This window comes from Malaclemys terrapin, chromosome 1 (genome assembly GCF_027887155.1).
Source record: "Malaclemys terrapin pileata isolate rMalTer1 chromosome 1, rMalTer1.hap1, whole genome shotgun sequence".
Lineage (NCBI taxonomy): Eukaryota > Metazoa > Chordata > Testudines > Emydidae > Malaclemys > Malaclemys terrapin.
The window spans coordinates 332466863-332486132 of record NC_071505.1 but is presented as its reverse complement, the minus strand read 5'-3'; the positions used below and the strand labels follow the sequence as shown (position 1 = coordinate 332486132).

At 42.8% G+C, this 19270-nt stretch overlaps 1 protein-coding gene across 11 annotated transcripts in view; it reads right to left on the bottom strand.

Annotated features, from left to right (window-relative positions):
- Positions 1-19270, bottom strand: part of DLG2 (discs large MAGUK scaffold protein 2) — a 1481925-nt gene that overhangs the window by 301084 nt on the left and 1161571 nt on the right. For all 11 annotated transcript variants that reach the window (XM_054015731.1, XM_054015732.1, XM_054015733.1 and 8 more), the window contains one exon: positions 15242-15398. In XM_054015731.1, coding sequence (XP_053871706.1) covers positions 15242-15398 — 157 coding nt within the window. The remainder of the gene's footprint in view (positions 1-15241; positions 15399-19270) is intronic.

The window sequence follows — 19270 nt, the reverse complement described above, 5'->3', positions numbered from 1 at the left end:
CAACCATCTATACTCTACCTTGCTCAATATGCAACAAATCATGCAGCAGGAATTACAGTGAGCTACAGTTTTTTAAAATGCATATTTTATTTTTGTTATGGATGTGGGAAAGACGGTAGGTAGGAACTGTGTAGGAGGAGAAGTGAGAAGGCACTGTGTAGGAGGAGAAGTGTTTAAACTGTTCAGAGGGAAAAGAAAAATCTCATAAAATGACAGCAGGACAATACACAGAAGGAGAAATAAGGCACAAGCTGATTATTGCAAGGATTTATCTTCCTCCTACAAGGAGCAGCAATGCACAACAGGCCAGGTGCAGTGCAGGATTGGGAGCATTCAAGTATCAGGTATTTACCACTGCCACAGGCAGGCTAGCAGTGCCTACTTGCCAATCCTACAGTATGTCCCTGCTAGCCCCTTCTCCCAAATTGCAGTTGTTTGATCCTGATGGTACAGGAGTGGGAAGGATCCACCCATCTTTGACCGTCTATCATTCCAGACTTGTGCTAAGTAGGAACAATAGGCAAAGGAACAAGGTTTATAGAAGGTAGTTAATTTTATTTTAGTCAATTAATTCAGGAAGGACAATGAGAGAGATGGAAACAATTTACCTCCAAGTTACAATATGTACTAGTTCCACCTACCTGTCTCTCCTGTGCCCCTCATTGTAAGAGCCGAGCAATAACGCTACATACAACATGTTGGAAGCCCATGGTATGCTTAGGAACTGGTGGGACTCCTTCCAACCCTCCCCTACAAAACATCTCATCCAACCAGCTCCAGATCCCACCACAGGACATAGCCATCCTTCTCCTGTGCAGTGTGGTTTCTATCCCTATCTCAGTCTCCCAACCGCACTCTATCCCAAATGACAGGTCCCTTGCTGGCTGGAGCTAGGTGCAGTCAGTGTTTTTGTTTTGTGTTTTTAAGCTGAAAGACCTAGGAGTGATACTTCGTTCCTTTTCACAGCCAGTTTCCATTTACATCCTTCACACATCCTATTTTTTTTTATTCCCTATGGTTAACCCCCCCCACCACATTAATTAAAAACTTATGTTAAGGTTGAGAAATCAAGCACACCTATACACAAACATTAGGAATTCTAGAAATTAAGGTTAAAATGGTTAGCCTTGACTCTGCCTTTATGCCTATTCATTATAATACCATTTTTAATTATGTGATAGAATCATAGAACCATAGGGTTAGAAGGTACCACAAGGGTCATCTAGTCTAACTCCTGCCAAGATGCAAGATTTGTTGTGGCTAAACCACCAAGACCGATGGCTATCCAGCCTCTTTATGAAAACCTCCAGTGAAGGAGCCTCCATGACTTCCCTAGACCATCTGTTCCACCGTCTACTATTCTTACCATTAGGAAGTTTTTCCTGGGTTTTGCGAACAGGGGCTGCTAACAGGGAGTTTCGCAAGGGAATTCTCCAGGTGAAGGAGGAGCAATACAGCACCCTTTTGGGGTAAGTGACTGTCTGTAGTGTGTGTTTGTGTTTGGGAGTTACTTGCTGTGTGCTGAGCTTGTGTTTGTCACTCTGTTTGTTTGTTTGTTTGTTTGTTTGAAGGACCGTGTGCTGTGGCTGGCAGTTGGAAGCTGTGAGCTTCAAAGGAAGGTTTGAAAGCTAGAAGCCTCTGGTAAGTGGCTGAGCCTTAATCAGTGGGCGAGGCATTCATACAGGCCAGGGCTTTATAAAGCAGCGCACAAGCGACCAGGGAGCTTTTGCGAACAGAGGCTGCTAACATAGGGTTACCATACGTCCGGTTTTTCCCGGACATGTCCGGCTTTTCGCCAATCAAACCCCCGTCCGGGGGGAATTGCCAAAAAGCCAAACATGTCCGGGAAAATGCCGGCCGGGCACTTCCCCTCCCGTGGCTGCTCTGCTCCTCCCCTGACTCTTCGGCTCTGTTTAAGAGCCGAGCTGCCCGAGCGCTATGGGCTTCAGGCAGCCCCCTTGCCTCCGGACCCCAGCCACCGGCTGGGCACTTCCCCTCCCGGGCTCCAGCGGCACAGAGTCCGGAGGCACGGGGGCTGCCTGAAGCCGGTAGCGCTGGGGCAGCTCGTCTCTTAAACAGAGCCGAAGAGTCAGGGGAGGAGCAGAGCCTCCAGCTGTGGCGGATCTGCTCCTCCCCGACTCTTCGGATATGTTTAAGAGCCGAGCACTACGGGCTTTGAGCAGCCCCCATACCTCCGGACCCTGTGCCGCCAGAGCCCGGGAGGGCAAGTGCCCGGCTGGGGGCGCAGGGTCCGGAGGCATAGGGGCTGCCCGAAGCCCAAGCGCTACCGGCTTCACGGTTTGCCGGGCAGCCTCCAGACCTTGAGCCCCCGGCTGGGCGCTTCCCCTCCCGGGCTCCAGCTGTGCTGGGGAAGCGCCGGCCAGGGGCGCAGTGTCTGGGGGCTGCCCGGCAAACCGTGAAGCCGGTAGCACTCGGGCAGCCCTTTCCGCGTGGCTGGGAGTGGGAGGGAGCGGAGTTAGGGCGGGGTTGGGCTGGGGAAGGGGCGGAGTTGGGGCGGGGCTGGGGGTGGGAAATGGGCGGGGCCAGGACCCCGTGGAGGGTCCTCTTTTTTTATTTGTTAAGTATGGTAACCCTATGCTAACAGGGAGTTTCGTAAGGGAGTTCTCCAACTATACAAACAGTAAGCTCTTGTGGGGAAAAACACTCTATAGCGGTGTACAGAGCTGGTCACACTGGGACTTTGATCTCAGCTGGGGCTTCTAGATGCTAATGTATAGTTATTATTCATAATAATAACAAGGCTGGTGTTGATGTGTTTAATTTGACAGGTAATTATTTGAGCTACACCATATGAAGCATTTATTTCGTTAGACAGATGAATGTATGGTTTGAATGAAGTACTGTATATTTTCATATATTCTTTGGGCACCAAAGCAAAGTAGGGGAGCTTTTTGTTCAGTGATAATTCACAAGAATATAATGAATAATATGAGAAATAGTTTCCACTATTAAACATCATTTATTAAGAAAACATCAGCATAAACTGATGTGATAAACATCTCCTACCTTATCTCTAGCATTACAGTTTAATTCAACTATGCTGCACTTTGAAATATAAAAGGATTTCTACTGCTTTTCATTCAATTTTTGCTTCTAGTTTCAGGCATGACAAGCTGAATCACATATCAAAAGCCTCTTGAATGGCATTCAATGATTTTTATTTCATGGTTTTCGGGCATACAGTTTATTTAAAGAGACTAATGATAGCTGTAAAGAAGCTTCATAAATATTATACATCTTCCATTCAATTAATTTTTAAAATCAAAATATGGCCATCACTGGTTTTAATAGTGTAACTTATTCCATTAACAGAAGACGAATTGTGTAATTTTGGACCAGCTGGAGCAGAACAGCAATCCTCTGCTGCCATCTGGTGGATCACAGGAAAAGTGAGAACCAACCAGGCAACAGAGCTGGGGTAGAGAGGAGGGTTTTTTTCCACAGAGGATTTCACTATTTCAAAATGTGGTTGGGTTCTGATTCAGAACAAAACCAAAACATTTGACATTCTTCATAAAGAGGCTGGAGGTCTGGCTCTGGGGCACGTTGCCTGGCAGGCTGCCCTAGACCCTGGACACCGTTGGCTCCCCAACGAAAGGCAGTCCCCATGACGATATGTCCTGGAGCTACATACCATGGAAGTCCAGACTACCCAGCAGCCCCCCAGGTAGGCTGCTGAGGCGTCAGCTGGGCAAGGTGGAGGAAAACCAGGCAGGATTCCGAAATCTGCCATGAGCGTTTGGTTCCATCAGAACTTTGGAGGAAATTTGGCAAAACTGAACAGTCTCTGCAAACATTCCCATTCCGGCAAATTCCAGCAAAAAACTTTCACCTGAATTTTTGTGACCTTCTCTACAAACTAAATCAAAATTGCTTAAAATAGAAACGTGGTGGCACATCTTACCTAGCTTAACACTACACAAAACTAAGGTGCACAATAACATTTATTTTCTTCTACCACACACTGTGAACATGCCTAGTGAAACTAGTTCAGGTTTTAATACCTCTCTCTTATAAAGCACTTTTCATTAATAGATCTCAATGTGCTTTACAAAGGAGGTAAGTACCATTATCCTTTTTACAGATGAGGAAACTGAGACAGAGAGGCAAAGTGACTTGCCCAAGGTCACACAGCAGGCTAGTGGCAGAGCTGGGACTAGAACACAGGTCTCCTGAGTCTCAAGTCCAGTGTTTCACCCACCAGGTCGCATTTTAAAGAGCATGAACGAAGTCATAACAAGCTGAGAAAAGTCCTAATTTAACTTTGAATTCGGCCCTCTCTACCCACACTCTCTCATTCTGCCAGAGCTCTGTTGTGATAACTGGGCCTACAAATTTACCCTAATTGTGATTTCAACTGGAAAAGTGAGTGAAAGTTTATAAAGCGTTACAATAACTTATAAACAACAAATGTTGATGGGAAAATGTGCAAAAAAGCAAGACAGAAAGACTAAATAAATTGAAACCACAGGCCTATTGATATAACTCAAAGACTGTGCTGAGATCATGCCTGGTAAACAAGATACTCCTTGGGGAAATCTGCACCACTGCACATGCACATAATTAATGAGCCATGCATACTTTTAATTCTTTGCACAGAAAAAAAAGCTTCTGCTGGAAAGTTGCTGCAGTTCCACCTTTTGCCCACCAGAGGGCGCTGTGGCAATAGACCAGAGCAGCAGCTCCCGGCCAGCTAGACAAGAGAAAGAGCCTGTAGTGCCTTCGTCACAGCGCCTGTCAGACCAGGTCAGGAGACAGGAGCTATAGGAGACAGACAGTGTGGGGCTGCTGAGGGGTCAGACAGGGGTTCATAAGGGCTAGTGGGGAATAACAGACTGGGTCAGGGGTTGAATGGGAGTGGAGGTGCAGGGCCATGTAGGAACAGGGGGGTGGCTGAGTGGGGGCACAGAGACACATGGGGACAGGATAGGGGGTGCAGGGCCACATGGGATGTGGGAGTGGGTGTCTGAGTGGGAGTGGAGGGACACATGTGAACAGAGGGTGCAGGGACACACATGGGGGTGCAGGAGCAGATGTGCCTGACTGAATGGGAGAGGTTAGGAGTCAGCCAGGGTCTGCATGGGGGGAAACTCCCTAACAATCCTTCTCCAGTCCCCCCCCAAAAAACCTGTTCCATACTTTTCCAACCCATACCCAACAACCCTCCAAGTTCACACCCAGGCTCCTTCCCAGCAATTACTTCCCTCTCCCTCAGCTCCTCCGTTACCTCTCACTTCCCCAAGCCTTTGCCCTGCTTCTGAGGGGTGCGGGAAATATGGTTCTGTATTGTAGTTTAAATGAATTACTCAGAATTCTGTATTAATATGCCTAGTAAGGAAGCTATTTGTCAAAAAACATTTCCTGAATCTTTTCTGTTGTCTGTATTGTTACAGATACACTTGCTGACAGATATTTTGAAATAAATGACCAAAAATAATTGAAACTGGTGTGTTATATTGTGTTATTTTGACCAATAAAATATGCAGAATTTTGCAAAATTTTAAAATATTGTGCACAGAATTTTTAATTTTTTGTTGCAGAATTTTTATTTTTTTGGCACAGAATTCCCCCACGAGTAACAAGAAAAATGTAGAACAATACATCAGTTAATAGAAATGGATGTGTCAAATTAGATCTAATTAGTGGACAAAATACTGAGGGAACGGGCTGTTCCACCCACCGCTCCCTTTTGGGGTTCTTAACGCAAGATTGTGGAAGACAAATCGGCTACTGGAGTGAACTTCACCATCACGGCTGCTGCGCCCACCTTCTCCTGAGACCCCAGACCTTTGTCTCCTGGCTCCTGACCATACTGGATTAGGGAGAGGAACCCCACTGACACCTCTTCCGGCGAAATCCCAAATATCATCTACAATGTCAGACTTTTGTCACCATGCCCTCTCATCCCTAGTGCATCTTTTTCTTTCTCTACCTTATTTCTTCGCTTTCCTCTCTCTCGCCTTCTGTTTAAGAGGAGTCTGGATTAGCTGGCCAAGACTGCATATTTTGCTACACTGCAGAAAACCTATGACTTAAAAGACCTGCCACTGTCACAAGCTTGCCAGATCGTGGAGTAGCTGATAAGACTGCATGTTATGCCTGTGCTTTTCCAGAAGTGAGGTTTCACGTGAGAGTCAGCACCAGAGACAGAAGCTGCATTTTCTATCTTTGCTGTTCTTTTCTCTCCCCTTTAGTGTGTTTCTCTTCTTAAGACTTTAACAACAGCACTAGCCCATCTCAGCTACCTTTTTCTCTTTTCCCCCCAAAAGGACAATTATTATCATCATATCTAATGCCTTCTAAAAGGCATCAAACAATGGGTTTTTTCCTTGCAAAAATTCTCTCCAGCTAAAGGAAAAGGAACAGGATATCGCTAAAATGAAAGCCTTATTTAATACTTTACATTTCAAATGCTTTCACTGTTTTTCCTTCTTTGCTGTATACCGATTTTAATGGCGTTCACCATGGAACTAAGAAAGCTGAGGTCTCTGTATCCCAAACCCCGAACCTGGTTTAAAACTATTTAAGGTTGGACAGTGACTGGTTTAACACCTTTGACTTTTTGGATCCCTTTATTCCATCTAAATTAATACAACAGCCACCACCCCAACCCATCTAGAAGATGATTTATGGAGTAGGACAGACAAACCCTTTTCCTTCCTCTACCCAGCACCTGATCTCTCCACCCAAGCTTGAGCTCTTCAAATGTGCAGCAGGTTGGTGGGCTCAGCTCCAGGCTGTAGATAAGGAGCTACACTCCCCTCCTGCGAGGCAGCAGTTCTGCTTCTCTCCTGTGACAGCAGTTGCTGTGTGGCTCCTAATATACAGGGCCCCTAAGTACTGCACAGATGAAGCTTACATCTGTGTTTGCAGATGCTAAATCCTCTCCCTGCAGCACCTGCTGCATCTGAGGACACACTAGCCAGCCTTGCGGCAGCTGCTGTCACAAGAACAATTGCCTTGGATGGTGGAGAGTGGATACATTGGATGTGACCTTGAAGGTCCATCCCATGGGTGTGGAGTAGTAAAGGGAAGCTGTATCTGGTGCTGGGTGAGAGAGACAACAGGAAAGAAAAATTGTGCTGCGTAGGTGGGGGAAGAGAAAAGGAAGGGGGAGATGTACTAGCATCCATCTTCATTCCTCTTTAGCGTCTCTGGAGTTTGCATGGGTGAGGGGGAAGGAGGAGCATGGGATGACCATACTTCAGTGGAGGGGGCAATTCAAAGTTTTGATGGAGACTAAAAGATTTACAGCTTCATCAAAGTGGTGCTGACAATGGTGGGGAGAACCACAGCCTCCAGTTGGTCTCAGTGATCTGGGAATCCTGGAGGCCAAATCCCCCTCCCACCCATATGGAGCAGGAGTTCTCAAACCCATTCCCTGCTTAGACCCTCTCCCTGCCTTTCCATATTGTGAGGCTACACCCTCCCATTTAGCAATAAAGGAAGGACACGGTGATCACTCCTGACCCAGCAGGATGGACTGATTTATATCACCAATTCTCCTCATGATTTTAATCAGCCAACAGGAAACCTCAATTTAAATCACTAATTTTAATCATGCTTTTCATTTGTACTTCATATTCCTAAAGAAACTGATCTCATTGGTTGGTAACCACGTAGCCTTTACAGTAAATGTGGTGCTTTGTTTTGATAACCAGGTGAATACACTATATACATACACACATTTATTTAAGCAATATATATATCTTAACTTAAAAATTAAGATTCTAAATAAATGTAATTTTTATTATGTTAGAAAATGATGAATTTCTTATTTACAAATTATTAATTTTTATATGCAATTTGTGTGAAGCTCTATTTGCATGAAAATTCAAATCCCATTAAAAACGCACAGAAACATCACATTATTTATTTATTTTGGATTAAATAAAACTACCTTAAATGTGCTGGATACATAAAAAAACACTTTATCAAACCATGTTTTGCATTTAAAGCTAACATTTATTAAACAAAGGAACTATTAGTTGTAGGTGGTGAATTGAACTGATTGTTTCTCCACTGCGTCCTTCAAGATTTTAGAACTAGTAGATCTCATCCTCTGAATACATTACATTATTAAAATCAGTTATGGTCATATTTTTGTTCATAGATTGGAGAAGGAAAACATGCTTCCCAGCTTTTTTCTCTCTCAATTGGTTTCTTAAATTTGAATGAACTAGCCACTGAACTGAACTAGCTGAATAAACTGAAATTAAGACAACATTACCTCTGCACCTGCTGTCAAAAACAGGTGTAGCACTTCCGCAAACTCTGACTCCAAGTGCTTAACCAGTGGCTTCCAGCAGTTCCGTGCTTTGATTTTCTTTAAAACTTCAGCAGCAAATGTGTACTTGCTTCACATTACTTTTTATTTCATTAAGATGATTTGAATAGATCATAATAAGTTTATACGTCAACATAGGATATCAAATTCAAATTTAATTTTACATAGTTAAAAAAAATCTGTATTTAACTGAAAAAAATCTTTGATATAAATAAAAAAATCCCATCTTAAATAAATCATTGATATTTATCCACCCTGACCCACCTCCACCCCCAAGCACCTGTTGGGACCTCTGGTCTACTGGTCCATCATAATGAGAGCCTCATTGAGTTTCTCTCCCCTAATCCTCCTGCGCTCTTGCTATATCCAACAGCATTTTCTGCAGTTGTAGGGGGCATTAATTCCCATTTTCCTGGCCAAATCCCAACTAAAATAGTTACAATCTGTCTCCTTAAATTTCCTCGTCATTTTCAAACAAATAAAGGCATATTCATTTCTAGTCCTGAACTGTCGAGCTGTTCTGCACTGTAAACAATACCCATGGTTTAACCTCAGAGGTGGCTTCATTTCAGAAGTGAACCCTCTGTATGATTTGCACCCCATCCATCCCCTCTGAGTGGGATTTCACCAGTGTATGTGAGAGCAGAATTTGGCCCTCCAACTGTAAAATGTTACAGTATAACCCCCTCTCCCCATCATCACCACACCATATACATTTAAGGTGAGATTGTGTAAAATAGGATAGTGTCTGTTTGGCATCAGGCACTTTGGGGCTTTGCAAAGGCTGCACTCCAAGGTGCTCTACCCACCCTGGTATACAGCACAGAGAATGCCAGTCAGCTTTGGAGACAGGACCACTTTCATGATTTTTTAAAGTAGGCACCTCTTAAAATCAGCTCCCGTCTGCAAAGGCCACAGATTTTCACATGTGGAGTACTGGCTCATCCCAGGACATGGAGTTTGTCAGGTTCTGCTCTTGATGTAGGTAATCCACCTCCCTGACAGGTAGTAGCTAGGTCAATGGGAAGAATTCTTCCATTGACCTAGCACTGTCTAACCCAGGGGTTAGGTCAGTACAGCTACATCCTCACACCCCTGAGAGACATAGCTATGTTGATGTAAGTTTTCAGTGTAGACCAGCCTTTAGGTACTCATACAGCCCCCATCACCACAGTATCACAGCACCTCACAATCTTTAATGTATTTACCTTCCCAATACATTTGTGAAATAGCAATTCCCTATTGCCCCCCAACCTGCAGAAGTCATACTGAAGTCTATGGCAGACTTGAACCCAGGTTTCACAAGTCCCAGGCTAGGGCCCTATTCAGCGGGCCACCATTCCTCTCTGAGGGAAATGCTGATCAAACTTAGTCAGTCATTCAGTAAATCAGGGTTGCTATGTTTATTTAAATCATTTTTCTTTCCTCTTCAGATAGGGAAGGGTGTTTGTGAGGGGGTGTATGTGACAACTAAGAATACTGGGAAAGGGGGATCCTGCATCAGCCAATGTTCTAATGTCAGTCACCTCTGGAAGCGGCTTATGCAGTTTGGCATGAACTTTGCTTGGTTTGAGTACGGAGGAATGGATTTATAATAATATGTTTGAAACTAAGTCACTCAGCGGTGCCTTGCTTTATGATTGCCTGGGGAAATACATTAAGTCTAATTTGGTAATAATCTCCATCCCATACTGCTGAATGAACAAATCAACTACTTGTATGCCAAGTAAATGCCAAAGCAACGGTGATATGTTTAGCAGGCGCTTTTGAGCAAGGTTGCTGTGAAGCACACAGAAATCAAATTTAAAAATTCCACTGCTGCAGCATCACAGCCTATTATTTAAGTCTATTTAAAAATAAATATAAGTGTCAAAGATACTTTTCTGAGTTGTGTCTGATGGGCAGAAGTTGTGAACAGACCATACTGGGAAAGGCTCTGATCTCACATCTGCTTTTGCAGACAATGGTCCCAGATAATATAGCTAACCAAACAGAAAATACATTTAACTAACATTTAAATGTTCATGGCAGTTTTTTTAAAGCCAGTGAGGATTAAAATCCCTACTTGTGACCTTGCGTTGCTTATGCTTCAGGAGCAATGTTAGTCTCATATGGCCAAGGAACCACCAAGCATGGTTGGAACAGGATCTTAGTAATGAGATCTAGCTACATATTCCCACCATGAGTTTTATTTGCTTTCATATTTGAAGTAAGCTATGTAAATGTAAGAGGACTGAAGTGTTAAGTACTGTAAAAGCTAATACCAATCATTTAAATCTGATCCTTAGATTCACGGAGAGCCAGTACAATTACAGCAAAGGGTGACAAGATAATACAGAGCAATGGAACAAATGTGTCATGAAAATTTAAATAGACTGGAAACCCATGACAGATGAACCAGGAAGGGCAACCAAGAAACTGTGACAATGATCCAGTTGAGATATGACTAACGCATAAGCCTGAATTTCAAATGGCAAAGTGCTATTAAATACATGCAAATTTTGTGAAGGTTAAATAAATGTATCCAGGGCTTGCCAGCATCATTAAACTAAAAGAGCAGTAGGCTGGAAATCATCATCAATTTGCATGAATCTTTCAACATGCAAAAAACTCAGCTACATGCCATTGGAAGCAGATGTCTTCCAAATTGTAAAGTCAGCATTCTCCCACATCTGCCTGAAAGTTTCACCTGCTCTTGATACAAGTAAAATGATTGTCACTGAAAAAGATTAGAGAAACAATCTTTATACTTTTTCAGTTTGTTTAGGTCTTTTTGACAGTAATAGGACTGCTTGTAAAACTACAACATATCTACCTTAGATACCTATATGGCCCCTATCTCACACTCTTTAATGCATTTATCTTCACAATACACCTGTGACGGAGGGAAGTGCTATTATCCCCTGTGACACCTGGAGGGAATGTCTGTGTCATCTTATGAACACCATATGGTATTTCAAACTCCCTTTTGAATGTAACTTTAAGCATACATTATGTAGCAGGAACTTGACTCCTGGTGGACAGTATTTACACCCGTGGGAATCTGTGAGAGCAACCATCAAACACTGAATGGGTTTGTTTACGATGTTAGCTAAGACCAGGGGCGGCTCTAGCTTTTTTGCCGCCCCAAGCACGGCAGGGAGGGCTACTTTCGGCGGCATGCCTGCAGGAGGTCCCCAGTCCCGTGGATTTGGCGGCATGCCTGTGGGAGGTCCGCCGGTCCTGCGGCTTTGTCGTTCCCGCCGCCGAATTGCAGCCGAATCTGCGGGACTGGCAGACCTCCCGCAGGCATGCCGCCGAAGGCTGCCTGACTGCTGCCCCCATGGTGACCGGCAGGCCGCCCCCCGCGGCTTTCCGCCCCAGGCACGCACTTGGAGCGCTGGTGCTTGGAGCCGCCCCTCGCTAAGACATGGTAAATAACACAAGGTAAAATCCTAATCAAGACATGGCAGTTCGCAGGCTTCCCCATTGCCATTACCTTGACCTGCTAAATTGTGTTAAACTACAAACTGCCCTGTCTTCTCTGTGATTTCACCTCATGTAACTTTCTACATGCTAGCTAATTTGAGGGAAGAACACATCTTTTTCCCCAAAGCCCCAAAGCAAGCAGAAAAGGGATCATACAGAGATGTTTAGACAACATGAACAGATAAGAGATCCAAAAGAAAAAAAAAAAAAAAAGAGACGCTGAGAAAACAGTAAGGAACCAAAAATCAACCTACTTACTGAAAGAAGGTTATATTCTTTCAATCGATGCGATGGATGAAGCGTAACACAATGACCCTTACCACTTCAGGTCAATAAACAATCAAATAGCTTCCACTGTCCTCACCCTGCAGAATATCACGCCCTGGCCTAGTTCCAAGTTGGATAATTACATTCTGACTATTTAAATCTCCTGGCAGTTCCAACTGGATAAAACAGTCTTCATTTATACACAACATGACATTATATAATAATTTGCAAAAGTATTTGGGATCCTTCTGTACAACAAGCACTATCTGCATATAAATCATAATCATGGTTCAAGATGATCTCCCTTTAATTGTTCAAAATTCATTTGCCTGGTACCAACAGAATATGTCAGCTCTCCACAAAGGCAGGCCCTGCTCCTTTTCTATCATCTATTACAAATTCACACAAGTAATAAAGGAAAAAATATTCCTATACTTGCTAGCTCTAACTTGATTTTGCTAGAATGGTTTGCATGGTATTCCCACCAAAGTCCAGAAAAATCGCACCCACAAAACTCAGAGGAAAGAGGATTCAGTGATTAGGGAGCTAGCCTGGAACTCTAGAGACCTGGGTTAAATTCCCTGTTCTGCCACAGGCTTCTTATGTGATCTTGGGCTAGTCACTCTGTCTGTGCCTCACTTCTCCATTTGTAAAATGGGGATAATAGCACTTCCCTCCCTCACAGGGGTACTGTGAGTTTAAATTAAAGACGATGAAGTAACGTACTCAGGTACTACAATAATGGGGCTGTATAAAGTATGTGAGCTAGGTAGACCACCCTTACAGGCTCAGCATAGTGATGAGGGCCAAATAAACTCTTAGATTTACATAGAATCAGGCCCTGTGAATCGCACAGTATATCTTCATTATACCATATGATCAACTATTCTAGGAGGATACTTTATGGAAAGTTTGATTGTGATTTAAAATCCTCTTTGTACAGAACACTCAAATCATATGTTGAATTATTGAGTACACCTTGAAACATAAACACTCTATTTCTTAATTGCACACTATCAATATATACATGAAAGAGAACTATAAGAATGCTAATGAGACTATGTATGCAAAATATAGCCTAAGGCTACAAAATCTTTTATCCATTAAAAATGGAAAATGAATTGCAGAGCTCCCATCGAATTCATTACAAGCACAGAAATAATGAACACGATGTAGCTAAACCTCTTCTTGTATTGGAAATTTGCTAATTAGCTCAACATACACTAGATGGTGCACGTGGTCTAGACTGCCAATTCTCAATATTTCTTCCCTCAAAGAAGGAAAAAGAAAAGATAGAAGCTCTCTCTGCCTCTGTCTATCCTGTTTGGAAGAAGTGTATGAAAGAGAAAGAAAGCACATTATGGTACTTGATGTAAAAGATTTGATTACTGTAGGCCTTTCTATAGTTGCACTCACATGAGCATGTTAAAGAGTGGAACAACAGGGAAGGAAAAGGACACTGCTAACCAAGCGATCTTTTCTGAGAAGATGCTGATCTGTACTTATGGAGCTGAGCTGGCCAAAACCAGACAGTGTATAATAAAGTGCTGTTAATCAACCAGACACAGTGTTAACCTGTGAATAACGAAAGTTGTCTTTGTAACTTGCAAGGACCAGAAGTATGTTAAAAGGTACCCTCTCTTTTTTCCCCAGTCTGAGCACTCACAGGCAGCTGCACATTACCTCATTGCTCATTCAAACAATGAAGGATAAAAAGTGCCTTTGTAGGATGCCACTCACAACTTCAGAAAAACAGCCACAGCGTAGTACTAAAATATACCAGGTGAGAGCCTACCCTCTGAAAAAGATGCACACACCTATCTGAGGGCAAATTTGACCCACTGTATAAATCATAAAATAAAAATTGTATTATTGACTATTGGTTAAAAAAGGTTAAAGGGCCTAAGTGACTTAGGAACTGAGTCCCATTAATCACCAGTAAGATTTAGGGTCCCAAATCTCTTCAACACTTTCAAAAATTTTACCTGAAATGTTCACAAAGTGACAACATAATATTCTATAAAACTATATTGTCACAAACAAACATGCAATTTTAAGACCTTGGTGTGGCAATCCCAGTTCAAGCAGCAGAGACCGTGATGATGAGCAAACTATAAATGGCTACACAGCGTGTTCAACACCCACAACTGCGGCCAGAATTTCAGAGTAAGTGGGCAGGTTTTCAAAATAGCTCAGTTCTATTTTAGAACCTAATTAAGGGCCAGGCTTCCAAACGTGTCCAGCAGCCCACAACTCATTTTACACGCTTCGATAGATTTTCAGAAGAACTTCACACCTTAATACGCTGAACTTTATTTGAACATCTGGCCATAAGTGTCACAATGAGTTTTTGAAAGCTTTTGAAAGTTGGGCCTTTATTTGAGACTACATCTATACTGTGAGCTAGGGGGTGTGATTTCCCATACTCCCATATATATGTACACTCACAACAAGCTAGCATGAGTATAAATAGCAGCATAGCCATGGTAGCACAGGTAATGGCAACGGAGGCACAGCTTAGCCGTGTCAAGTCATGGGGTACGCTATGGTTTGTAGTCTGGACAGCTAACCCATGTCTTCGCTGTCACTACCCATGCTGCTGTGGCTACACTGCTATTTATACTCATGCTAGCTTGATGAGAGCGGGCAAAAGTGTCTGTAGACAAGCAATGGAATCACACCCCTAGCTTGTAACGTAGACAAAGCCTGGGTGTCTAAAGGGGCATTGGGCTGGTTTGAAAATCTTGTCCACTCATGTCTATCATCTTCCCAATCCATGGGACCGCAGGGTTATTAGTTTTCTATACTATGTTATATAAAGATGGATATACGTTCACACGTGCACAAGCGCAATGTGATCTAAAGCTTTATAGCATGAATTTGGAATGACCACATTACTCTATTGTGGCAAAGCCCTGAGTGAGTTATGCAGGCCTTCCCAAAGAAATGCTGCTAAATCTTTTACAACATACGCTGTACACAATACATGGTGAGATATGTCATGTGGTCTATAGAATAAAATATAATCTTCCAAACATTTGAATCCCTTCCAGGTACTATTTGGGGCTGGGAAGGGGGTCCAGCCTTTTGTCCTATGGGTGAAACATTGAATGAAAACCCAAGGTTATGTTTTCCCAACACATGAAAAGACAACCAACAAGAACTAGTAACTGGCCAGCAAAAATGACAGATACTTACAGATAAAAGTTGATCTCCTCTCTGCAACTCTCCACTGAGATCTGCTGGCCCACCTGCTAGGATGAAGGATATGAAAATGCCTTCCCCATCTTCTCCTCCCACAATGTTAAAACCAAGTCCTGTGGAGCCTTTGTGAAGGATGACTTTCCGAGGCTCTCTGTATAGAAACAAAATAGCATTGCTTACCCATTCAGATAGTGTATATGCACCATTTAGCATCTCTGTCACATTACTTTTTCTTTAAGACAAAATAGCAGGCTACTACCTAATAAAACCATTTAATAAATGAGATAGGTGTATTCATTGGGGAACCTGCATAGTGTCCTATTTTTTATTTTTTCAAGACAACTGAACATTTCTACCTATTAATTTATCCCATTGTAATGGATTTCACTAAGTTAAATGGTGGATTTCTGTGATAAGATATTTTAAGGCATTTCACACATTTATTTACACCAATATTATATATAGCATTGGTAAACAATCTACATTTTTATAGTGGGTTGTCTTTTATGCTCTGGGTCATGCTAAAAAACACCTTAAAAACAAGCAGAGAAAAAACACAGTAGATACAAAGGGAAGCTCTTCTAACTCTGCCCTAGCTAGATCAAGTAACATCAGTGTTTTATATCACCAAGTTCAAAGCAGAGAATCTTACAAGAAAGTCTGGTTTGACTCTGCCAGGAACACACATCTGTGGGCACACAACTGCTTTATCACCCAAGGGCACCATGGGTATTTTTACTGTTTTCAAAAGTTGCTCAAAATTATGCGATCAATAATACCTAGCTCTTATATAGCACTTTCAATGAGTAGAGCTCAGAGCACTTTACAAAGGAGGGTACTATCATTATCCCCATTTTACAGATGGGGAAACTGAGGCACAGTGCAGTGAAATGACACACAGCAGGCCAGAGTCAGAACTAGAACCTATGTCTCCTATTTCCCAGTCCAGAACTCCATTCCTTAAAAAAGTCTACCCAACATTTGATTGAAAAATAAAATGTATCTTCCAGATAGTTGCACTGTATTTGTTGTAGATAATATTGGGTACATCCAGTTTATGGAATGATAATATGTTTTCATAAAAGCTTCAGGCTCTTGGGGCTTTGGAACAACATTACATGAGTTCTGAAATTGTTCCACAGTGTGGTTCATATTTTAGTGGAGAAATTATTTTGTGAATAACCTCCCCTCCCATCGGTGACTCCCTAACATCCAGAGGCAAAATCTGTCTTCAGTGCAATAGGTGTCTTGTTCTTTATGAAAAATGTTAATCACATTGGATAACATTTTCAAAAGCATCTTAGTAATTTCACAGCCTAAGTCCCTTCTCAGAAGGGACTTCTAAGGCACTTTTGAAAATTTTATCCACTATCTACTTTTGCTCTTCCCCATCTGTCCAATTTCTCTCAATTGAAAACACAATGTGATCAGCCACTTCTCCCCAGAGAGCAATGAACCACAGTTTCAGAGCCTCTGATTTATAAAGGATCAAAATATCTATTTCAGAGATCTTCTACCTCCACCTTCCCTTCAGATACAATATCCCCTAAAACTGTAGAATGCACTTGTAGGGATTCCCAAAGCTAATTGGTGACTTTTTAAAATGTATTTTCTTGATATTACATCAGCAATATTGTAGGATATAAAAGGGAAAATGAAGCATCAAATCCCCAAACTACCCCCTTCTGTGAAAGAAGTAGTTGCTTTCTGTATTATGAAATGCAACTCGTACCTGCAAACCAAATACTTCTTTTAATTATTCCCATCAGTCTTCTAAAGCGGATGGAGAAAGGTACAAGAGTGACCAGCCTGGAAATTGACATTCTCTGTTTACCACCTCTGATAGCATGTACTCATCTCTCACGAGTGACCCCTGGTCAAGTGTGTGTGAGCCTCCACTTTCACTCCCTGTAGCCCTCCTGGGGCTCAGGTCCTTAATTAGTCCTGTAGTCTATCAATGGTCTCAGCCCTGGTATCGAGCTGTACTCCGTGGCTTCCCTCCTGGAGGCAATGTCTTCGACCTCTCCAGGCTTTTCAGGCCTCAGCTCTACTGCTGGGCCACTAAACGGTTCAGTTCCTCTTCTGGGGTGCCTCTAAATCCAGGCCACTTCCCCCCAGTGACTAATGGGGGGGATGAGGGGACCCAGCCCCACCCACTACTCTGGGTCCCATCCCACGGACACTGTAGATAGCAGCCATCTGCCATGACCCTTTATCTAAGCTGCACTGCTGCTCTGATTCCCTGGGCCACTTCCCCACAGCCCCACCCCTTCTTCACCCTTACCTCAGGGCTTTGTTCTGATTGAGTCCCAGAATCCAGCCCAGGGTTTCGTCTTGCTCCATCCAGCTTCTGCCAGCACTTCTGTGTCTGAGGTCCTGGCTCCCTCAGCTAGCCAAGCACACCCTCCATACTCCTCCAGCTCCAGCAAGGAACTGCACTCACTCTGGTCCTGCAGCTCTTGTTATAGTAGCCTGCTGGGCACTGATTGGCTGTGTCCCACACAGACATTTTAGGCATCTTGGAGGTCCCTCTCCACTGCACTTTTCTGGGACGGGGTGTGGCAGGGTCACAAGGCTTCCAGCAGGGGGTCTCAGAAGGTCAGGTACACCCTGTCACACCACTGAACAGGTATAGTGTGTGCAGGTGAAAGGCTCCAAATCCCTTTAACAGTCCTCTGAGCTGTCCAGTCACTCCGTGATTCACCTAATCTAAACATTAATCTTAAAGGCTGCCTGCAACACAGTAACAAGTTAGTCACTGAAACTACTGTCCACACTGTAGCTTGCCTAAAGCCTGCTGCATTTTTTCATCCTCATGTAATCACTTGCTCCCTTGTACTAGCTGCTAAACTAAATTTAGGGCTAGAATTGTGATATGCTTTTCAATGTACTGCAGTAGAAAAAAAATTTCAATCCTGCGGACAACTAAATTTGTAAAAGTGTACGGAAGCATCTCCTTCCAAAACCTGCTAATACACTTAATATACTACCTGATTGGTCCTCAAACATTTTCAGATCCTAATGTACCAAAACCACTGGTTCAAAGCATGAAGGCTACAATCTGTCCCTAGTCCTGCAAACACTGAAATATGTACTTAGCTTTACTCATGTGTGTAATTCCATTGGAGTCAATGGGACTACTTGAGTGAGTCATGTTTCTCAGGTGTTGATGTGATTGCAGAATCGGGGCCTCAGTCTTTACAAATGAACTCCTATTGAAATCAGTAGGAGTTTGCCTGAGTAAAGGCCCATTACTGACACTCAGATGGTGAGCTTAGTCTCATGATAATTTTCAAGTAAGCTGTCTCCCTGCTGATTGATTCTGGTGTTTAATTTTTAAAAACAGACAAAAACAAAGGAGCATTTTTTGTAATGTTATTGTATAAAGGAAACTGAACCCTTACTGGGAGGTATTAATCATGCTCTACATGGCCTCCCAATTTCCATCCCTTTCTTTATACTGGGTAGTAAGAGAACAGGTCACAAAATAGAGCTCTGGGAAAAGCTACATATTGTTCAGTTTTTTTATATCCTGGGGATTGTTTATATACTAAAGGTCAAGTATTTCTAACAAACAAGAAGATAAAGGTTCTCTCTCTTGGGTGGCTGCCATTCATTTGTTACATAGCAATGAATTTAGCATTACCATGGACACATGAAGGTCAGATTTAACATAATTCAGGTCTTCTGGGTTTAAATGGATTGAGAAATCAGGTATTTATACAGGTAGTGTTGGCTAATGGCTAGATCACTGGATTAGGCCTCGGAAGACCAGCGCTCTAGTCCCAACTCTAACTCAGGTCCTACTTGGTTATCATGGGCAATTTATTTCAACTCTCTGTGCCTCAGTTTCCCAGTCTGTAAAACAGGGATAATTCCTTTGTAAAGCACTTAGAGATCTACTGATGAAAAGCGCTATATAAGAGCTAGGTATTATTATTACTCGGACATTTAACATTGAAAAAATGCAGTAAAGCTGAACAAACATTTCTATACAGCATCCAGGTGAGAAATCAGATTCAT